The sequence below is a fragment of the Haliotis rubra genome, unplaced genomic scaffold (genome assembly GCF_003918875.1).
Source record: "Haliotis rubra isolate DU_JTF1 unplaced genomic scaffold, ASM391887v1 Scf85, whole genome shotgun sequence".
NCBI classification, from domain to species: domain Eukaryota; kingdom Metazoa; phylum Mollusca; class Gastropoda; order Lepetellida; family Haliotidae; genus Haliotis; species Haliotis rubra.
Window position 1 is genome coordinate 1,921,335 of NW_025767579.1, and position 24,924 is coordinate 1,946,258.

Genomic DNA, 24,924 nt, shown 5'->3' on the forward strand with positions numbered 1-24,924 from the left:
TAAATTCAAAAACAGAACCTGAAACTGGAAAATCACAACTTCATATACTTAAATGTTATGTATAATCACAGTGAAGTATTTGTTAGATTTTCATTTCAAATATTGTAATTCCATTTTGTCCATAAATGCTGAAAGCTTGTTATTGTAAACTCAAAATCAATGTTGAGATCTTATTTCTTCAACATACCTTGTATCCCGCATGGGAGGGAAAAAAATATATGATTAGACAGGGTGAAATAATTCTTTATACCCCATCACAAAGGAAACAAGCAGCACATGGATTTCCGAGTGGAAGAATAAATCCTTTATACTGCCCCCTGCACTTTGTTTACTAGTCAATGAAAGTCACACGACACAACACCAGTAAACTTCAGCTCAGTGGAACAGCTTTTTTCTATCAATTTTCAATAAGCTTCAGTTTTTTCACAATGGCAAATTGGAACATGTTGGCAAGATAAATTCATCATAGCAATGTCAAGAGTAGATATGCAGTTTTATGTGCCTCATGTTAGGTTGTATACAAGGGCTGAGTGGCTTAACACCCAACAAGGGATGACCACGACCACATGTACCCCTCTTGATACTGTTACAACTTGTGTTTTTGTGGAAACTGTGGGTCTCATTGAGACTGAAGCAACCTTTGGCAGAGATTCCTTTTTGATTTTAGTTAATAGAATTCCAGTTAAGAACCACCTGATCCTTTCATTCTGTTTTCTGTTACTATAGTTACTGTCACCATGTTACAGATTAGGTACAGTAATATGAAAGAATTGGGAGGTCCCTTACTGTTCTTGGAAGCATAAATTCAAGAGGGGCAACTAATCTTCAAAATATGATGTCCTCGGGTGAGAATCTCACAAATGATCTATTATGATCTTAAACAGTTTTCAAATTGATGTTTTTGACTCCATATTGGTCTTTATGCCAAAACATATCACATAGCACTTGTATGATTATAGGAAAAAGATGCCCACTGAAAATAGGCACAATAAAATTTGCTGATAAAATCGGTATCACACAGCAAACATGGCCCTACACTTTACTTCCTGATATTTTGATTTGGCATTAGAGAATGTTTGCTGTGATTTGATTGGCTACATAATGTTCTAACTTATCCATCATCAACATACGAATGTCAACATATATGACGATTGAAGCACTTTAATCACACTAACGGAAGAAACACCCACTAACCACAAATTTGAATTTATGTTCACTTGAAGGGAGGTAAGTTTATAAACTCCAATATGATTCTACCACTACTCAGTTTAAAACTGATTTCTGAAGATTTCATCTTACAATGTAGAATTATTCCAGGATATACAACTATCAACAACAGACAAACACTTTGTGGAATGTAATGTTTTTTGTTGCTTCAACTATTTCACAGTGTATATATATAATATATATATCATGACGATCTGGGGGCACATGGCTTCTTCATAAACAACGTATTCATACACTTCCATACCTGATCACGGGAGTAGAAGACAACTATCACATACCAAAAGCAATAGAGACGGTTTTGTCTGAAGAATTAGCTTTAAGCCCAATATGACGACATGAAAATCTTTGTTTGAACAGTTTTGAATCTTCAGTGTTAAATTTGACTGATTCTGTCTTCAGCTTTACCTGTATTGTTCAGTGTTGATATGTTGGGAATATAGGCATTTATCACTCCACATAACACTCAAAATGTTCACCTACATAAAGTCAATATAGTAAACATGGTTGAGATGAAATATGTTCCAGTTTCTTGGACCCGTGTTTAGTTGTTACTGCTGTCGAAATCATTATATCCAAGACCCCTGTCATCACAGCTGGTTCCAGCAGATTCGGAGGTTCTCTGATCCATGAACTGAATGCGTGCTTTATGCTGCTGTTAGAAATTGTTTAGCAATATCACCAGAAATAGAGACAAAAAATAGTTTCTCACACTATGCATGTGGGCCACCACTGTTAGACCACTGAAAACAATGGCTTATCCCTTCTGTCTCTATTTAAACATATTTAAGTGTTTTGACGTGGAAAGGTCTTAGCTTTTGTTATGAAGTGATATTAGCCTATATGTCACAAATGCTTATTTGATACAAAATCCTGTCTAGAAACATAAATTGGAAGCTAAAGTGACAAGATGTGTCTATCTTTGCTTCTTGGTATTGGTGATAGTGTGAGACATCCTAGTTCTAGTCCTAGGTCACTGTTTCAGTAGTATTCACCAATCAATTATGTCAGAGTGTAATCACTGTGGGGAGACCATAGTATTGAGTATATCTGTTTCTTCAAAACACCAGAAACGCTTCCCATATTTCATCTAGGACAAAGCCATGAAAATCAAAAGATAAGCGCAAAGCAAGTTTTCAGTCTTAAATAAATAAAGCTAATGTATTCAGAATGTTTCAAGTTTTGACACTTCTCCTGTTTATTTTCCTTAATTACGCTTAGAATGATAAATGTTGTGTCATGATTATTAATCAAATCTTCCTTAGCCAGACAAATGTACTTTTCTTACTATTTTGAAAAAAAATCCCATTGTTTGCCAGAAGACAAAGAGATCAGTCTGCTAAAGACACCAAAAAAGTTTGGTTGAATAATCGGAACCATATTTTTGCATCTCATCAAAATAAATCATAATGCTGTCTGGTCATAAACTCTTATTTCCGCAAACCCATGTAGATTTGGCTCGGTACGTCTACGAGAGCAGTGAGAGGGTCAAGAAGATGGATGGTATGACACAAAGTGACATCATCCAAGCTACAAAACCCCCATGATAACTGCGATAGACAGCCAAAAGTATTTCAACTGGAGTCAGTGTCAAACAGGAAACAATTCACTATTACAAATCTCTTCTTGTAATATTCATGAAAATAACTACATTGAAACTGAATACCCTCAAAATTCAAATTAACATCAGCAATAACATAGTTGATATGAACATGAGTGATAAATGGCTTTTCTGCTCTTGTGAATTCAATTCCATTCTGTGTAAATGTCCTGATCTCTTCAGATTAGAAAAATTGCATGTTTGCGTCTTTTTTCAGGACACCAGAAGAGTACTTTTTAACACCTGAATGTTTTTTTGAGATTCTCGAGTACTGTTGAGTCAGTTTCTAAGGCTACAACTCACAACTTCTTAAGTTCACTGACATCTTTCTGGATTTTCCCACTTTTACAACTATTTTACAAAATCAGTCAATACTTTCCAGAATTCAAATTTAGATAATAAATACCATTTTCAGTTTAATTGTTTCCATGTTTTCTCCCCATGCATAATTTCAGTGCTGTAGTTTGACTGTTCGTGAAAATGGCCAAATATTATTCCATTGTCTACTATACATGTGATAGAGTGTATAAGAGAAGCATGAAATAGAACAAGACAACTCTGCTACAAGAAAATCTCTTGGAAACAGTTGTTGCTACAACACTGGAGTGAACAGACCAACAGGAAGGAAGGCCATAATTTGAACCATGATTTTTTGTCTCGATTCTGCTTGCTCGGCCAAGCTAACTACATGATCTCAATAATGAAAATAAATAACTATGTACAACGGCAAGACAAAAACTGTCTGTTTCTCCAAATAAATACATGACAACACATTGCACGACGCACATACGCATGTATGCCCAGAGCAGGACAAGTTCTCCATTGCAGAGGAGAGACGTGAGGAAGCCACAAGCAGCAGCAACCGTAACCATGGAAACAGAACCTCAATATCTCTGTCAATTTTCTCTATTAATATTAAATGTCTCAAAATGATATATTTTTTGGTTTACATTCAAATCTTTGTATTGTCAGTTTGGATACATTTTGTTTCTCTTATACAAGTATTTGTATCTCTCAATTCATTCCTTAGTGTTGTGTTTCAATTTTGATCCCTCTCTTTTCCATGCATCTCAGATATTTTGTGAAGACATAAACTTTCAGTTGGAAATGACTGTACCACCTTTAAACTGATTTGAAACCCCTATGTAGAATAGTATTTACCTGAAAACATATTTCATGGTATTGGATTTCGGTATCATGTTTCCCCTAACACTGTTAGTATATAATGAATTATCTAGTCAAAATTTTTATCACAATGATAATTAAAAATATTTTATAAGTGTTAGGTTGGTAATAGCATAGATGAAGGTACTGTTTCCATGGTAACTAATGAGTTTGGCAACAGATGGTGAAGGCTTGTACAACTTTTCAAATTGTAACGCTGGAAGCGAAAATGTCTGAATAATAATAAAGCCACTGATGACAATGATCTCGACTCCATCACAGGAGAGGCAACTTGTACAGAAACAGCATTGGGTGATTGGCTAATATCTACGCCTTCCTGTCAGAGTTGTCTCCCCTTAGATTTAGTGTCTCCCAGGAGTCAAAGGTGACAAAATAAAGTTAAACAGCGGTCTGTTCGACGGACCAATCACAAACTGAGTACAACAGTCTCGCCAAGAATCTGACCAATCAGAAACAAGTCTTGGACTTGGTTGAAAAAAAGTACCTATGCTGATCTGAGGATGTACTAGTCACATTCTTGGCGAAAACAACGTGACATTTCAATGTAGATTTCACAGAATTGCTTTTCCAGCTTTCACATACGACACACACATTCACAGATAATTTTAACGCCACAGCCATCATATTGTCTTGCAAGAAGCGTATGTCAGTCCCCATTTTGCAGAGGTTCAGAAATTTCGTTTCTGATTCCGTTGTGATTCGGCCGAGCTATGTAGCCCTTCTTGCCTTGTATGGAATCATCATCATCGTCGTCGTCGCTTTCTTCACTTGAAGTGGACTGCAGGGAATTTTGCTGGGATGTATCGAAGCCAGCAGACTTTGGAGCTTGAGCAATGTCCGCCTCGTTATTGTTATGCTGAAGTTTCACATCCGATGACAAATCATCTTTTTCCCTTTTCCCATTCCTCTCTTCAAGAAGGGTTTCAGAGTCAGAATGTTTTCTCTTCCGTACATTCTGCCCACAATCACTCGCAGTGTCTGACATTTCTGAATCTGAATCTTGACCATTTTCTTTGGGAATTTTTCTAGATTTCAGTTCCTTTAACTCCTCTGCAAAATCAGCCATGCCGTACTGTTGAGCAATTCTCAAACCCTCGTCAAACAAGGTCTCTTGCATGAACTTTTGAGCAGTTGAAGAACGGAAGTTTGCTGCATAAACTGCTACTTTTGTAAAGTCCAGTTCAGTTCCGTCTTGTGAGTTCATCGGGGAAGAGTTGCCACTTGGAAAGTTGGAAGAATCTGAAGTAAAACATACATTTTAAAATGAGGCCTTGCATGAGTATTTACAAAATGGACACAGTGAGGTGAAGTAGGACTTAAAGATTATTACACTTGGTCATGCAGATAACAACTGAGACTAAGATCGCCAGAGCAATATTCCTTCGATATGGCAGGCAGGGCAAGTAATGGTACAAGAGTGAAAGACCTGGGTGTCATTGTACAAAGCTAAGGTGATCCTAACTCCCATATCTTAACATTGACTTACGACCGTCGTAGCGCTATGGTTGTTTTGTACAGAGGCACCATAATAATGAGAAAATGACTGTGAAACCTATAAGTTCTTGGGCAATAGAAATGAATGGGTAACTGATCAAAAAGTCCATTACATTGACAGTGAATATTCTATGTGAAAACTTGGAAACTGTGAAAAAGGTGTAGTTACCATGATAAACAGATCTACCTACAAATCTGGGAAAATGTGAATGTGATTTAGTTACCATGATAAACAGATCTACCTACAAATCTGGGAAAATGTGAATGTGATTTAGTTACCATGATAAACAGATCTACCTACATATCTGGGAAAATGTGAATGTGATTTAGTTACCATGATCAACAGATCTACCTACAAATCTGGGAAAATGTGAATGTGATTTAGTTACCATGATAAACAGATCTACCTACAAATGAATGTGATTTATCTACCTAAACAGGGAAAATGTGAATGTGATTTAGTTACCATGATAAACAGATCTACCTACAAATCTTGGAAACTGTGAATGTGATTTGCACATTTTCATTGTGAAGATCATTTCAGATACAGTTGACATATTTAATACATCCAAACCACCTTAGTGTCAAACATGAAATTAACATATTATAGAATACATCCCCCGACAGATGTGGCATAACTGTCCATTTTATGAAGGTTTCTGTACTAATAGGTTCCCACTGTATTCAAACTATGATTACAAGTCTGATATGTGTACTTATAAACAAGTAACCATGGTTTCCATCGTGTACAACTCACCTGTGAAATCATCGTCGCCATACTGCCCGCATGGCCTTTCTGGTTTCGTCATAAGATACCTGTGAAACAAAAATCAATTTTCATTATGAGTAATATAATTAGTGATTAACGATCTCAGCACTCGAAGTCGATCATGATGAAGACAGTAATTATGCAACTAATTTGTTTAAGTATTGAGATCAATGTCTCAGCCTTCAATACAAATTTGAGACTGATTGTTTTAAATTGGCAAAAAAAGATCACTTTATCAAAACAATATTTGTAGACTGATGAAATTCTCATTTTACCAATGGTATAAACTAATGAAACACTCAAAAACATATCATATCATAATTATGAATAGTTATTATAGCAACATAATACTTATTTAAAACAAATTATTGTTCAGTTCTTTGAAAGTAAAGTTCTCTAAACATTTATTGCCCGATATTTTTAAGAAATACATTTTTCATTAATGTTTTTACATGATCGACGTCGAGATGAACTATTAGATGATATTACTTGTTTCAAAATACCTCTTCTAAACTTAGAAAGAAATATATTACATCTGATATGAAATGATATTTATGATCTTGTTCACAGAAATATCAAAGGTCTAATAAACCAGAATCAAACACTGATTCGAGTTTCTCAGACGTCATATATTGTAGTTAGCAATTATTTTCTTGTGACAAAACTGTCTGAACACTAGCAATATGGCACTCTCAGAAAATATCTCAAAAACAAAATGTTTTCAAACATTAGCAGCATGAGCTATAAGACAAAAAACATGAAACTCTGAAAATGAATAAAGTGGAATTACATTGACATGGCTTTGATCAACATGATTCATATATTGGAATCAAAGTCTCTTAAGTGCATTACCATTTCATGGGCTAAAAATAATCTATATCAGTATAAGAAAAAAACTTTTCTGGAAAATTGGATTGTACTGAATATCACAGTCTTACAGCAATTTCAAGCTTTTATGTCTGGGTTACGTGGTGGGGCAACCTAGTTGGTTAAGCGTTCGCTTGTCACACAGAAGAGCTGGGTTGATTCCTCAACTAGGATACCATGTGTGAAGCCCATTTTTGATGTCTCCAGCTGTGATATTGCTAAAAGCAGCATAAAACCTTATTCCCTCAATAAGTTTGGGGGAGACAATCTTGGGGAGGACAGCAACAGCAATGGCAGGAAATCAGCCTTCTATGGATAATGACTTATCATGTTTTGATGGCAAGTACATCCATGACAAGGAAATTTACTGTTAAAAAGCAGCCATTGTGCCGATATAATTTTGACTGCAGGAAGTAGATTTGTGGGAGATGAAAGGCAATGGAGCCAGTGAGATTACCATTAGACTTACAGTCACTATACTCAAAGTGCAAAAAGGTGACAGCCCACTGGCCTGCTCAGTCAACTGGCCAATCAGATGTCTAAAATCTTTCATAATGCATTACATGATGTCAACTGCACCCACCTTTCTGAACGCTTCTGTTTACGAAGAATCTCGCCTTGTTCTGTAAGAAGAGCGAGTTGCTGGGCTGTCAATGTCTCTAGTTCCTGCTGGAGCTTCTGCACTAGAGTGCTGTTTTGTGTGTCACGGGCTGTTACAATCTCAGTTTTTATGGCCTCTTGTCGATCCTTAATTCGTTTCATGTCCTGGTTGATGCAATTCATTCTCTCCTGCAAAATACAAACAAACAGCATTGAGAGTAAACTTGTAGAATGTTGAATGTGGAAGTTAGTTGATTGCTAACTCAACAATGTTGGCAACAAAGTGGCTGTCAGTTGACAGTCAACTGCAAGATTGTTCAAGCCAGCTCTGATAGCCAGTTGACAGACAGTCAACTGCCATATTGTTCAAGTGAGTGAGTGAGTGAGTTTAGTTTTACATGCACTCATTCCAGCTATATGGTGGCGGTCTGTAAATAATTGAGTCTGGACCAGACAATCCAGTGATCAACAGCATGAGCATTGATCTGCGCAATAGGGAACCAATGACATGTGTCAGCCAAGCTTGACCACCCGATCCCGTTAGTCGCCTCTTACGACAAGCATGCAAGATTGTTCAAGCCAGCTCTGATAGCCAGTTGACAGACCATCAACTGCAAGAATGTCAAAGCTAGTGTGGTCAATCAGTTGACAGTTGACTCAAAGAAAGTCAAAGCCAATTTCAGAAAAGTCTTGTTGGATGGGAGATACAAATCTTTAATCATTCATTTATTAAATACCTGACAGAATACAATGTTATCATGATACATAAGATCTTGTAAGACTGACAAAGTGAGCGAGTATGGTTTTACGCCACTTTTAGCAACCAGAAATGGGTTTCACACATTGTACCCATGTGGGCAATTGAACCCGGGCCTTCGGTGTTACAAGCCAACGCTTTAACCAGAAAAAAATTAAGCTGCTGTTAAAGGGGAATAACTCTCACCTCTCTATGAATCTTGTCAAGCTCTGCTTTCACTGTTTTGGGGTTGGCGTCGTGCATTCTCTGGAAAACAGGATCAACTCGTGGCTTCTTTGACACAACTACATCGGCAGCCCTAAGAAGGAGTATTTAGACATGCATCAACCGTCTCGTCACCGGTTGGCCTCCATTAGGCTAATCCATCGGCCATATTGGCAGTGGTCAAATAAACACTACTGTCACTGTCAAGTTTCCTTTCACAGGCTTTCACTCAGACAATGTTTTTCACTCAATGAAACTATTATAACATATCAAATATGAAAATGAAACTATTGTCTTATGTCGTTGGCTGAACTAGAATAAATAATATATATATTACATTTTTCAGATATTCAGTTTTCAGGAAGGCCCAGCTAGTCTGAAACTAGAGGCAAATGTTTAAGGTTCAGTTCTGGTCTCCCAAATGCAAATTGAATCAATATACACAGCCTGAAAGGAAGTGAAGCGATGTAGCTCATGTTACTGTAATCATAATGATCATTTCAAATTTTATTCATAGTCATTTTCTAGTGAAGTGATTTACATTACAGGAGCATCTCTGTGACAAAATGACCCAAAATGACCCAAACTTATGGTATAGCAAAAACAGCAAGAAATTACCCATCTACATAATTACTGAAAAATAATTTACTGAGTAAATCACCATAAAGAACAGATATGTGATCTACAGACTAGACACTTCTTTGCATTAAATTCAATGCATCAACGAACTAATAATTTCAATTCAATGTATCCTCATGTATATTTCAAATGACCTAAAGATCATAAAAGCCATTATGAAAGCAAACTTGAAATTGATATCAGTGAGCGTTATTTGACCTCCACTAAAGATTGTCGTCCCATACCAAAATGATATCTTTGAAAATGAAAAATTCACACTTTATGTCGTTACATGCATTCCAAAACATAAAGAGATCTTGCAAAATTTTCATTCTCCTTTTGGATTGAAATATTGAAGAATGAAAGAAAATTGAACGAAAAATAGAATGGAAAAAAGAGTGCATACACAGAAAAGTATCCAATGGATTAACTCCATATAACAATGACATAGAACATTGCTACAGTTAAGGATATTATTCATTCTTTAGGCACAGTTAGTTTCTGACAGTTTGGAACTGATAAAATTCCAAGTTTGAAAATCGTCAAGGGAGATAACTTATTCGGAAGGGAGACAACTCTGTATCAATGCACAGTCTATTCCACTCAGAGCTGCTATGTAGTGTGTGAGAAAACAAAAACAAATGAAACATGATGCAAGCTAATAACCTTTGACCGACATTCGGAGATTTTTCAGTTATTGAGCAATTTTCACTAAATGATAAAATATCAAAATACTTGAATATGTGCATCTCCAATTTTGAATGCAGTTCGACTAAGACATGCTTGTATGCCATTCTTAGATTAGTTCCAAAACCATCCAGTTTATAAGAACTGAACAGCCGTGATATATTTATTCTTTCTACGATGATATAGCGTGCAGTTGTAAAGTTAGTTGGGTGCTATCAACAGAGGAGGTTAGTGAAGACATTCACGACATATGTATGTCAATCAAGGCCCCAGTGGTTTATGATTATGTAATTATAATGAAATATGACATTATTCTGAAATTCAATGCACAATTACCGCAAATGACCCCAACATTAACAAAACAATACCTCATACTGCAACCGATATCAAATAAAGGCAAAATCATGACAGTATTACAGATTAAAATCGAGACATGAAGAAGATATAAGCAGGTACCAAACTCAAATGTTTAAGCGAAAGTTAACCACGAAAACAGTAAGAACACATTAAACAAAGCTGCTCCATAAGGAATAGCTGCTCAAGGAGAATGTCTCATGCATATGTGAGAGAGAAGAATTTGACTGGCCCATCCATCCCAGTATTCAAATAGTGTAGGAGTGTTCCACTTACTTTAACTCTCTAGGGTCCAATATTTCACTCTTCACAACACTGAAAAGTTCGGAAATAGAGCTCAGTCTCGGCTAAGGAAAACAGAGTTACACAATTTACAAAACACAATATATCCCCCAAAATTTCACCCCACATTTGACATGAATGTGAACAATTTCATAACAAGAGCCAATGACTGTAAATTCTTGGGTTTTTTGAAAGGGAAATTTTAGGACAGCAAATTTATGTAAACAGACAAATGTTATGCTTGCAGTGTTCCAACACTTACTGAAATGGTACACCATAACAATTGGGTGGATTGGCTCCACTGACAGTGTAAAGAAAATGACCCTTGAAACATATTTGGAAGTGCCCATACACGTAGATTGTGTGAAGACAAATAGCATTGATCTAGTACCTTAACGATTAACTTCAATCAAAGCAACTGAAGCATGATGCATCCTTAGAACATCATTCTATTTCCGTTAAAACATCTCACACAAATCTCTAAAGTCGGTCAAAAGTTTGAACTGAGTACTACGGAGTAAGTTAAAATAGACAACATCTATTTCCAGTTGAAAAATTATTAACCAGCTCTCATATTCAATCAGCTATGACAATGTGTCAAAACCACAAACAACATACTTGTTGGTTGTGCCAATTGTGGAATTGTACATGAAAAGAAATTCAGTTATGTAGATATCTGGAATAATAAACATTCCACTTAACATAAAAATGATAAGTATCTACACTTATACTATAACAGCACACGTTTCTATGGCTACATTGACTAGATATTTTATTACTACAGAATTATCTCCCCTGAATAACATTTGATACCTGATTCAGGATCAATGCAAAATCAAGAAAAACAATTGATGCACGCATTCTTGACAATTGTTCTTGATATCCGGAGAAAGTTGTATTAACCAAATTTAGTGAATAAACAGACAGGAAAAACTAAAACCATAAATATATAAAATAACTTTCCTTAAAAGCCAGCAATTACATTTCTAACACAGACCTATGAAAAGAATTGTCTTTGAAATGATGAACCAATGAAGATTGTTCTTCTACAAAGATGAAAATATTCAGGGGAGATAACTAGGAATACTTCCAAAAGATAAAGAGACATCTCATGCTAATTACCTGGAATGCCCTTTTGAATATTGGTAACCACTGTCACGAACAACTTGTCTTGCCAGTGGAAATAAGTCTTCTACTACGAGTCAGTAATGTAGGTATATGGCGACATAACTGGGCAGCGGCCTCATTAACCGAAATCTGAAAAGACAAAAGACTGTGTCACTGTTTGATCCAGTGAATGAGTAAATGAATGTGTTACACCACAGCACGATTCCAGGCACTTGCACTGCACACTAATGTGGAGACTGGGGACCTTTCCTTCTGGAAGTGCTTACATGGAAATCAAGTGGAGACTAGGGACCTATTCTTCAGGAAGTTCTTACACAGCACCTTTGTGTGGTTACTAGGGACCTATTCTTCAGGAAGTTCTTACACAGCACCTTTGTGTGGTTACTAGGGACCTATTCTTCAGGAAGTCCTTACACAGCACCTTTGTGTGGTTACTAGGGACCTATTCTTCAGGAAGTTCTTACACAGCACCTTTGTGTGGTGACTAGGGACCTATTCTTCAGGAAGTTCTACACAGCACACAGACTAGGGACCTTTCTTCAGGAAGTTCTTACACAGCACCTTTGTGTGGTACTAGGGACCTATTCTTCAGGAAGTTCTTACACAGCACCTTTGTGTGGTTACTAGGGACCTATTCTTCAGGAAGTCCTTACACAGCACCTTTGTGGGACTAGGGACCTATTCTTCAGGAAGTCCTTACACAGCACCTTTGTGTGGTTACTAGGGACCTATTCTTCAGGAAGTTCTTACACAGCACCTTTGTGTGGTTACTAGGGACCTATTCTTCAGGAAGTTCTTACACAGTACCTTTGTGTGGTTACTAGGGACCTATTCTTCAGGAAGTTCTTACACAGCACCTTTGTGTGGTTACTAGGGACCTATTCTTCAGGAAGTTCTTACACAGCACCTTTGTGTGGTTACTAGGGACCTATTCTTCAGGAAGTTCTTACACAGCACCAGGAAGTTCTTACACAGCACCTTTGTGTGGTTACTAGGGACCTATTCTTCAGGAAGTTCTTACACAGCACCTTTGTGTGGTGACTAGGGACCTATTCTTCAGGAAGTTCTTACACAGCACCTTTGTGTGGTTACTAGGGACCTATTCTTCAGGAAGTTCTCGCTTGGCACAGTCAATTGAGAACTATATTTCAGCGCTTTTCCCCAGGAGTTGTCTCCCCTAGACTATGCTTACAATGGTGGAACCTCACCTCGTGTAATGACATCGGCCTATCGTTTTTCCTCTTGGAATCAAAGCGACCATATATGGCTGCATACTTCCTAAGTTCATCCAGTCGCGACGGGTCGTCGTCTGTCAGTTGCATCACAGACTGCAATAAAATGCATCATTCACTAATCAGTCCGGTTCTCAAAACAAAATCAAACAAGGGCAATAGATTTATACTGTGCTATATAGAGAATACTACACGAGGTCTCATTACATACGAATTATACGAAACGAGTGTCCTTCCTATGGTATCTGACAGAGCGAAAGCGAGGTCAGAAACCATAGGAAGGTCACAAGTTTCGTATAATTCGTATGTAATGAGATCGAGTGTGGTATTTTATTTATTACCCACGTCTTACATGCATTAAATAGACAAAATAGCATATTTTTGTTATTTTTATGGTTTAAATCCGAAACCGGTTTCATAAAGAGGTTGCGGGAGTATATTGTTCTGTAGTACACTTTTTGCATGACGTCACTACGCCTTGCCGTCTGCCCCCTTGGTAACCGACGTCACGATGCATGTCTGTTGTCATTACCTCATACAGCCGTGAAAGGAATTCACGTGTTTGTTATGAATGAAAAAGTAGTTAAAACCTATTTGAGAGGTCAACGGTTATCCAATCAAATTGTTAGAATCTCAGGTCAAGTCGTTACGACACAGGTCAACGCGATATGACACTTGTGTGACGTACGAGATTAGTTTGCAACTACCCATACGTTGACCACGTGGGTAATAAATTTCCATACTACACTGGGGCATGCTCAAATCGCCATATATCTATTCCATCATATCAATGGATCAATGGAAACTTGATTTTATCACTCATCTCCATGGGGAGTACAAGCTGCCTGTGAGGTGTTAGAAGCTTGTAACCATAACTTCAACCCACCAGGTACCCACATACTGCTGGCTAAACAGTCATAATTGACTTTTTCTCCTCCCTCTTTTTACCACTTAAACATTTTATGATGTTATTTATGCCGTTATGGGGTAAACTGAAAACCAAAAATTAATACCAATTCTTCCAAACCTTACAAATACATAGGTGTTTGAATATCTTCACAAACTCATGACAATCATGAGGGGTTCAGAACAAACATGATAAACATTATAAACCCCTGCAAACCTTATCAACTCAGAAGTGCACACACTTTCATCTACAGTCATCAATATTACACTTCAATAAATACAAATCCACCTAGAGAGGCATGACCACCCAAACCAACATCAATAAATATGCGACGCATTTTGTTTTGATGGTGAGTGAGTGAGTGAGTATAGTTTTACACCGGTTTTAACAATATTCCAGCTATATCACGGCGGGGGACACCAGAAATGGGCTTCACATTGTATAGATGGAAAGTCTTGCTTTTAAAATATGACAATGAACAAATAAACATATGTGGAACTTTTACTAAAGATGCTAGAAAAAACTCCTTAAGCCATGTATGCAAAGCTTTTGGCCAGTTTGATTTCAGAAAACATTCAAATTACACAGAATGTCTTTAATTAATTATGCTAAATGGAAAAGTAAGCCCATTATAAACTTGGTATTACCAACATCACCAAATGAAGTTCGAGAAAAACACCATCCCATCAGATCTGTTTAACATCCACTCTTTCATTTTTTCCAAGACAAATGGCAATAAATCACATTTTTTAAAACCTCATTAAACAGACTTCAAGAAAATTTGTTCAAAAACACGGCAAGTCTTTCTGTCATTAAATTTCGAGGAATTGCCAATTGCAAATACTGGTCAACTTTACCCAACATAATCAATAATCATGCACCGGTTACTCAAGAACTCACTTGTATTTCACGATTAATCTGTTTCTTCATATTGAGTTCTTTAGCATCAAAGGGAGGTAACTCCTTCGAGAGTTGAGCTGCAGCCTCTGCAATGGACTGAATCTGACTCTCAACGAGGACGGGTGTTGGCAAGGGGGACGAGGAATGTTGACTTGTTTGCATGGGATAACCGCACATGTTTAAACCAAGGTCGTCTTGGAGACCACTCTGAAATAAACATAGGATTAACTAATAAAAAGGTCACTGAATTATTATTATTTATTAATGGACCTTAACTAAATTCATAAAGACTTGTCAACAAGAATTTCAAGTAAAACATTGAGCGTTATTTCCATGTCATAACCAAGAGTTAACAGTTGCATTACCGCAGTTTGTAATAAATTAATCTGTGCCAGCAAAACCAGTGATTGAATGTATGAACAACATCCATTGTCCGAGTATGATGACAAATAATATGACGTCATATACTGCAAGAAACCATGAGTAGGAGTTGGTCAGAAAACCATTCGGAAATGGTGATCCCTTCTGCTCTGAATTCTTAGCCCTGAATCATTTTCAAGGTGTTTATTAACCAAAGGATGGAGTATTTCTAGTTAACTATCCTGTGTCTCATTGCCTGCTCAGACTGTAAGAAAGGTTTTTGGTCCCCTTTCGGTGAACAGTGAGTCAGGGTTTACATAGCAATCTCATCAGGGAATGGGGGACAGCAGGGAGGGAGGTACCAGAAAAGGGTTTCAGAGTGTACCAGTATGTGGAATTGAACCATGCTTTCTGTCAGCAGAGCTGGGAACAGTCCCATAAAGATCTCAGACAGCTATCAGTTTGTAGTAATCCACCTGACAGATGAAGCCATGGGGCTTTTGCATCAGTGGATCCATGACACTGCCATGACCACCTATGTCCGTCACACAACAGAAACTGTGTATGTTCAGGATCTATATTTCAAGGTGAAAACTTTTGTTTTGGTTCTGGCTTAATGCCATACTCAGCAATATTCCAGCAATATGGCGGCGATCTGTAAATTATTGAGTCCGGACCACACAATCCTGTGATCAACATCATGAGCTTTGCACTTCGCACTTTGGATACGATGCCATGTGTCAACCAAGCCAGCAAGCCTGACCACCTAACACTGTTAGTCTGCCTCTTATGACAAGCATGGGTTGCTGAAGACCAGTTCTAACCCGATCATTAAGGTTGTTAAAAACGTTTTGTAAAGAACGACCCTTTCCTGCACCGTAATGCTGCTTCACTAGGTCTAACACACACTAATTCATACATCTTCGTCCAATATTGAAGAGTGAGTGAGTGAGTTGGATTTAACACCACTTTGAAGAGTATTCTGGTAATATCAGGGCATGTCAGCTTCAGTCTGGAAGAAGGGCTGGTATTGGGTTGACAAACCAAGAAGATATAACCACCACACACCAAGATTCAAACCGACAATGATAGGTTTCTTGCAACTTCTCTGTAAATGTCAGTATCTAAAACAAACAGGGCACCCATGTAAACCTGACAAGGTTTACACAGTTGATTATATTGGTTACTGACCATCGTCACAGGTATATCCTTCATGTCACTCTGTGGAGACCCCGAGGAGGGACTGGGGGCGTCGGGGGCCGGGGCCGCTGGGCTGACACTCCGGGGGGCAGGTTGGGGGTTCCAAGTAGGAGCGTTCACCACAGATGTAGGGGGTGTGGAATGAATGTAGCCGAGGTTCTGGTCCCGCACCACCGCAGTGATACTCCCGGGGGCGGGGCTTGAAGATTGTGTTGTTCCTGGTCCCTGGAATGCACCTGTGCAGAGAGAGTTCATGAGAAGGTGTAATGAGGACATTCACTTTTACAATAGAGAGGCTTGGATTTGGAAAAAGTGGAGTCTTCAATCTTATGTCCAAAAAGATGGAGAGATATTCAGAATTCATTTTTTGTGCTTTTTTTCAAAGGCCAATTTCAAAGACTCTCCAAAATATTTAAGACACAGAATAGATGTCAAACCTGCTTTCAAATAGTTTTCTATACTGCTAGAGATCGCCTGCATTGAAAAAAACCCGTAGTCAACAATTCATAAGAATCTTTTCTGATACAAACCATCCTATTTACACATGCATCTGTTCTTTATTTTAAAAGCAAGTTATCTAAGGATTCTTGTAGTTTTCAGATATTTATCCTCCAACTACAAAATAAAGAATGCATCCATTAGCCTCTTGACTTCAAGTACTGTTCAAATCTATCCAGCAGTGCAGCTCTGTGAGTGTAAGATTGCATGAAAAGAAAATCTGTTTTACAGGGATATTTCTCTCTAATGTGAGGTAGGATTATACAGATATTTGTACTGAAAACAAAGGTGATGGGAACACTTTCTACATTTCTGTAACAAAACAAACCTCAACACACAAGTAGGCACGAGGAGTCCATTCCATAACCCAAGAAACTGACCGATATGCTGACACATGGCTTCTTATCCCAATCTTCATCAAGAGTTACCTTCTCTTGATTTCTCTAAGGTAAAGGTCACCCTTACAGCAACAGATGGCATGTGGTTTGTCTCATCAATTTCAGCCAGCATCGATATTTTGTTTGCACATTGAGGTATAAACATAAAACATAGTGCACACCTTGCATCACGCATCTACACAAAGTTTCTGCTTATATCACCAACACAAAAATACTAACATCAATTCTGAAATTGTGTGCATCTTACCTGGATTGGCTACCCATTCCTGTAGTGCCTTCTGAAGGCGTCGGACATGGAGCGGCTTGGATGCCATCCCCACCAAGGCCATAATTTCCAGAAATTCCTCCTCGCGGCCTCGCACAGCTGTTGTACATCATCACCACCTGGTTACAACACGAGTAATTAAAATAAACACACGGTTAACAATCAATAATTAAAGAATTATGTTGTTTTGCGACTAAATGACATCTGGACATAGAAATATTTAAAAAATGCATGGGACATGTTGTCACACCACACAGGGTCAAATAAGTCCAAATTTTAAATGATATCAATGGGAGTGAGTGAATGTAGTTTTATGTCAAAAAACTGTGAGAGACAAACCGATGGTTGATAGCAGTAGCATCATTCTACTGGGTTACTACCATGTTTTAACAACCACAATCACAATCACTTGGGAATGTTGAGTTGAGTGAGTGAGTGAGTGAGTGAGTGAGAGGGAGAGTTTAGTTTTATGCCACTTTTAGCAATATCCCAGCAATATCACAGCGGGGGACACCAGAAATGGGATTCACACATTGTGCGAATGTGGGGAATCGAACCCGGGACTTCGCCTTGACGAGCGAACGCTTTAACCACTAGGTTACCCCAGCACTCCTGGAAATGTTGAAATACTGGACTTTTAACAACCCCAGCAGCATTGATCCATACAGCCATTAAGTGATGATTGATTTCCAAAGGAGTGTTAACTTACAGTTAGTAATAGCTACATGCAAATAGCATACACTACTACTACAATGTCATCTAACCGGACAGGTTACTATCTGATTGTATATATCAGTTAAGTTTTTTAAAGCAGATTTTATGTTTGATCTACCTCAGTATTCCCAAGTGATAATTTACTAAGGTGCAATTCCAATGAAAGAGAGCTATAACACACAGCAATTTAAATACTTCAACACTCCTAATATGTATTTTGATGATAGTAAAATTTGGCATGTGAAAAAGCCCTTCAATGTCACTGCGTACATCAAGCTCCTTGAATCACAATTTACCTTTTCTGAATCTTAAAAAATATCTGCATCAGTCAAGCGCGCAAACACTATGAACATACACTAACTACCCAAAGTTGTTCTAGATATGACAATAGAAACTCATGGAGTTGTTTTTTTTCTTAAAAGGGGGAGTGACTGTGTTCGGTCTGGTGACCAGTGTCATGTTGTACTCAGTGTCGTGTTTGAAGCAGACATGAAACTGGGGGCAGTCAGCATAACCACTGTCTGTTACACCAACACACTTTACCCAGTGTGTTCACAGACAAAGAAGAAAGGGGTTCTTCTCTCCCTTTCTCCCTTGTGTTCATCTTCTCTACCTCTCTCCCTTGGGTTCATCCTCTTTCACTTGTGTTAATCCTCTCTTACTTGTGTTCATTATATCTCACTTGTGTTCATCCATTCTTCCTACATCTCTCGCTTGTATACATTCTTCTGCCCATTCTCTCTATGTCTCACTTGTATTCTTTCTTTCTTGTGCCCATTCTCTCTGTCTCTTGTGCCCTTTTCTCTGTCTCACTTCTCAGCCTCTTTCTTTTGTATTCTCTATCCACTTTCTTTACTTTTCATCCCTTCTTTGTGTTCATCCTCTCACTTGTGTCTATCATCCTCTCTCTCACTTGTGTCTATCCTCTCTCTCACTTGTGTTCATCCTCTCTCACTTGTGTGTCTATTCATCCTCTCTCTCTCTTGTGTTCTATCCTCTCTCTCACTTGTGTTCATCTCTCTCTCACTTGTGTTCATCCTCTCTCACTTGTGTTCATCCTCTCTCTCTCACTTGTGTCCTCTCCTCCTGTCCTCTCTCTCACTTGTGTTCATCCTCTCTCTCACTTGTGTTCATCCTCTCTCACTTGTGTTCATCTCTCTCACTTGTGTTCATCCTTCATCCTCTCACTTGTGTTCATCCTCTCTTGTCTATCTCTCTCTCTCACTCTGTCTCATCCTCTCACTTGTGTCTATCCTCTCTCTCTCACTTGTGTTCATCCTCTCTCTCACTTGTGTTCATCCTCTCTCTCACTTGTGTTCATCCTCTCTCACTTGTGTGTTCATCCTCTCTCTCACTTGTGTTCATCCTCTCTCTCACTTGTGTTCATCCTCTCTCTCACTTGTGTTCTATCCTCCTCATCCTCTCACTTGTGTCTCATCCTCTCTCTCACTTGTGTCTCATCCTCTCTCTCACTTGTGTTCATCCTCTCTCTCACTTGTGTCTATCCTCTCTCTCACTTGTGTTCATCCTCTCTCTCACTTGTATACATTCTTCTGCCCATTCTCTCTATGTCTCACTTGTATTCATTCTTTCTTCTGCCCATTCTTCTCTCTGTCTCACTTGTATTCTTTCTTTCTTGTGCCCATTCTCTCGCTCAACCTCTTTTACTTTTCATCCCTTCTCACTTGTGTCTATCCTCTCTCTCACTTGTGTCTATCCTCTCTCACTTCTCACTTGTGTCTATCACTTGTGTTCATCCTCTCTCTCTCTCACTTGTGTCTATCCTCTCTCTCACTTGTGTCTATCCTCTCTCTCACTTGTGTTCATAATCTCTCTCACTTGTGTCTATCCTCTCTCTCACTTGTGTCTATCCTCTCTCTCACTTGTGTTCATCCTCTCTCTCACTTGTGTCTAGCCTCTCTCTCACTTGTGTCTAGCCTCTCACTTGTATACATTCTTCTGCCCATTCTCTCTCTGTCTCACTTGTATTCTTTCTTTCTTGTGCCCATTCTCTCCCTCAACCTCTTTTACTTTTCATCCCTTCTCACTTGTGTCTATCCTCTCTCTCACTTGTGTCTATCCTCTCTCTCACTTGTGTCTATCCTCTCTCTCACTTGTGTCTATCCTCTCTCTCACTTGTGTTCATCTTTTCCTTCCCTCTCTCACTTCTGTTCAATCCCTTTCTCATGGTAACCTCTTTGATATTAAGGGGCAGTGGGGTAGCGTCATGGTTAAAGTGTTGGCTCCTCATGCTGAAGATCCGGGTTCAATTCCCCACATGGTTACAATGTGTGAAGCCCATTTATTGGGCCCATGATATTGCTGGAATATTGCTAAAAGCGGCATAAAACTAAACTCACTCTATGATATTAACCCTCTATTTCTTTTGATCTCTGTCATATTACACTGATCTCAAGTTCATTCTCTCATCTGCAACTTCCCCCTTCCCCCATGTTTAACCTCACTCCAGCCCGCTGTTCATGAGAACACAAAGAACTCACACGTCAAAGCAGGTGCAGGCTTTGATGTACATGGACAAGATTCAATCTGACATTCAGGATTAAAACAGTTTAAGTTACAACACCTAAACATGAATCTTTCTGATTGTAATGACATATCTTTCTGACTGCAGCAAGTATGAGAACAATAGCACTCCGCAATCAACAGCTAGTGTGCAGAAAAAAGAACACACTTTTAATGTATTTTCAAAGAAAATTCCTCACGCTTTCTACCATTCTTTTCAAAATTATTTCTAGTTTTTTGTATTCTGAAGACAAGTATCAGTCAGAGCAAAACCTTGTAATATGTTTAGAAATGGCCGTCAAGCTGAAGGACACAATAAACTAATGTCATATGAATTTGTCACCTTCTTCAGATTTAAGAATGGACATGGTCATATCAGTAAGTGAGTGAGTGAGTGAGCGAGAGATTTTATGTCATATTCAGCAACATTACAGTGACTTATTTACAGCCCTCTGTCACATACAGTAGAACATGTACAGAATGGGCTTAGAGTGAGTGAGTCTAGTTTTACACTTTTAGCAATATTCCAGCAATATCATGGCGGGGGACACCAGAAATGGGCTTCACACATTGTACCCATGTGGGGAATTGAACCCATGTTGTCAGCATGCTTTAACCACTTGGCTACCCCACCTCCCCAAGCAGCATTACAGCTGTATGATGGCAGGGTACACCAGAAACTGGCACATCACAGATTCTACAGGGCCATAAGTTGGGGTTCAAGACTCTGACCAATAATGCAACAGCAAGTCTGACAGTGATCCAAATCACTGATCCCATGTCCAAGGATGAGGTGGAGAGAGTTGTTTTGACCTGATACTCAGATGGGTTTTCACAACCACGTCAAGTAAGCAAAGATGTTTTCCTGAATCTGGAAATATTGTGAACAGCTATGTGGGCACACACCAATAACATGATTCAAGAATCTGATGGGAAATGGCTAGAGTTGACAAATTTGTAGAGTGCATCAGACACAGTTGAAGAAGTGGTGGGCTCTATCAATGTATTCCCTACTCTGGTAATAAGGAGATGAATTATGGGTGACATATTCAAATATGAAAGAAAACTGTGACAAATTATCCGACAAAGGGCCTGCTTTTTATGAAGAACTGTTCCTTGATGTTTAAGTAAGTGTATACGTCAGTTATGCGATATGATATATTCAAGTTTGTGACAAATTGGGCACGGAAGGCTAGAATGCAGAACATGGCCCTAAATAGGCTAAAGTGTGTCTCAAAGACAATAAGGTCTTTAAAATGACCCTGACGCTGCAGTAATGGTGAGAATGGAATATATGTTACATATATATTTGATAACATGATATCGTCAAGACACATAGTTTTGAGAGATCGAAAGTGAGTGAGTGAGTTTAGCTTTACGCAGCACTCAGCCATATTCCAGCTATATGGCAGTGGTCTGTAAATAATCGAGTCTGGATTAAATAATAATCAAGTTCTGTTACGACCTGTAAACTTAGTGTACATTGAAAACCTGAGAAGCGAAGCCGATCTCAGAAGTTTAAGACACTGGTCAAACCCATGAGCTATTGAGCTTGTAAACCTAGAAATATACTTGAGGCGAAATGGGATTTGAACCCATGAATTGTTTCTGGCATCCAATGGGACGATAATAAAGACAATATTCAGATTCCATTAAAATTCAGCTGGTGTCCGAGACAAGTTGTCATTCATTCATTTATTTAAAAGTGTTCTTTGACCACTTGGCCCCTAATATTGGTGTAAATTTTCTCTCTGCCACTTTAGCTCTTCAATCATTATCAGGAATAGTTCGGTTATTGAGTAGCCTTGTGGATGAGGTGTCAGATTGTTATTTTGCAGTCTTGAGTTTGATTCTGGGTAAACTATGTGAGCTCCACTTTATGATCTGTCTGAATTATTGCCAAGTGTGGCACAACATAGTACCAAATTAATGAGCAGCATTTTCCAAAATCTAGTTACTGAAATCATTACATTACAAAGATGTGGATAAAAACTGAAACTGGTTAGAATAACAAGATTGAAATCATGTTCACTGACTTTAAAAAATCATTTGGAGAAGCTTTAAAGTTTACATACAGACTTCAACCATCCTAGAAGGAGAAAACCCACATCAACAATCCGCACTACAAAAACACATAAGTACCTACAAACTGGCAGTCCTTTAACAACCCATATCTTAACAACACAATCTTAACATGAAGCCTGCTTTATAGAAAGAATTAGAAGATTGAACAGGCCATGCTGTTTAAGTCAGCTTAAACATCCTTGATCGTTTGCGCTGCACACAAAAATAGCACATCTCTTGATCTCATTGTCAGCTCTTGGTGGCATACATTTCCCTGTTAAAAATTTGAAAGCCAGTTAAATTTTCCACAATCATTTTATGATAAAATTCAAACTATAACCTGGAAGAGGTCATAAACTTGTTTCAACGGCTTCGTCATAAAACATCAGCTTCACTCCATGGCCAATTATAAATGAAAGAACCATTCCAATCTTACTTTACCCTCTTGGAACAGCTAAACATTGCGTTTGTTTAAATTAAACAATTTCAAGTACTGTGTTTTACAGTTAACAAAATGTTAATTTCTCAAAGATGACAATGCAGCGAGGTTTGAGCTTAAAATGTCATCGTGCTCTGATAACCAAGCTAAAAATATTAAACTTATGACGAGAGAACGAATGTGCAGAAGCACAGAACTTAATCTACGCTAATCCTAATATTTCTAGTAATTTACAGGGCAAAACATTCACATTTCATGCTTGTGTGACGCTGCCTTGTACCAGTAATGAATTTATGCATATGCATCAAAAAAGTTGATGTTGGATGGAAAAAGACAGCCCAGTTGATAGGCTGAAAGTGGAAGCAAAAAGCCAGCTTTCCGTGTTTTACAACATGTCACTGTGATCTTCGCCTAATAGGAACTGAAAATTTCATTTCAAATCAAGATGAGGGAATTTGAAAATCATCACAACGGAACCGAGTGTTCTTCATTAAAGTCAAAATTTCCAAATGTGTCAAAAAACACTTGCAAAACACTGCACTTTAAGTGAAGATGATGAATTTGAGGAAAAAACCTGCAATTACAAATTCGCAAAATGGCTGCACTGGAGATGTGCAGAGCATGTGCAGAAGGCCCCGTATAAAACGCCCCTTCGCGTAATGCACTGCGCTTTATGACACCTAGAAAAACCTCAACTTAGAAACAATTCCATTTAACAAAACATAACTTCATTGATCTTGTCGAGGTCATTTCATGAAAGGGAAGTGAACTAATTGAATCCCGTTCTCGTTGTTATAGAGAGGCAGCCTGTATTACATAAGACTCTGCCTGCATTTATCATGCGCGATTCCCGGACCGACAGCCTGCAACATAAAAAGACCTCTTAGATTCTGGCACCATCTCGTATCCAGCTCATAACTATTTTGCTGGGGACCTCCATCTTTTTTCCCCCACCTTTTTTAATTTTTTCATCCCATTTCCAAACCAGGCTGCATTTTGATGCAGCTGTAACAAGAACGCATTTGCGGAACGCTGCATCACTGTTTGGCAGTAAAACGTCAACAAATCCTCATATGCATGCAGTGATGTTTTCAGGGTAAAATCATTAATCAAACAAACTATTAGTTTCAATCCAGATTATTATTTCAAGGTAACTTTAAATAATTCCATTAAATCATCTCTCTCTGAAAAGTTTTCAAGGAATTTTATTACAAGAATTGATGGGTCAATATTTCTCCAGTAAAACTCCAGAAAATATTACACTGAGGCAGAAAATACTACACTGCTATATACAATATCTCTCCGAAAGGCTATTATGATTGTAAAAAGAAAACAAGATATTTATTTTCTTTACTTAATCTCCTGGACTTCGCTTTTCTGGAAAAAATAAAATATTGAAAACATGATCTGTTTCAGCATTCTCCACAACAAATATTCGGCTTAGGCTTTTTGCCAAATGAGATATGAAGTTTTTATCAAAGCCTCACGTTAGTTCTGCGAAGCTCAACAAATTAAAAGGCCATAATATCAAATAGTCTTGTGTTGTTATTTAAAGGTTTTAATCTTACGATCAAAACCGAGTTTTTCAAGCAAGGTGTACACCGAATGACACATGCTTCCACTCATCCTGTGAAATGCTTTTAGTTTTTACATTT

The 24,924-nt window shown here is 38.1% G+C and overlaps 1 protein-coding gene across 1 annotated transcript in view; it reads right to left on the minus strand.

Annotated features, from left to right (window-relative positions):
• Positions 1-1,351: 1,351 nt before the first annotated feature.
• Positions 1,352-24,924, minus strand: part of LOC124262716 (NGFI-A-binding protein 1-like) — a 147,756-nt gene continuing 124,183 nt past the window's right edge. Inside the window, 11 exon segments of the mRNA XM_046697250.1 lie at positions 1,352-5,248; positions 6,261-6,319; positions 7,723-7,928; positions 8,683-8,794; positions 11,764-11,834; positions 11,836-11,898; positions 12,978-13,100; positions 14,809-15,015; positions 16,360-16,604; positions 17,512-17,616; positions 17,619-17,648. Of these exon segments, the coding sequence (XP_046553206.1) occupies positions 4,656-5,248; positions 6,261-6,319; positions 7,723-7,928; positions 8,683-8,794; positions 11,764-11,834; positions 11,836-11,898; positions 12,978-13,100; positions 14,809-15,015; positions 16,360-16,604; positions 17,512-17,616; positions 17,619-17,648 (1,814 nt within the window). The 3' untranslated portion in view covers positions 1,352-4,655.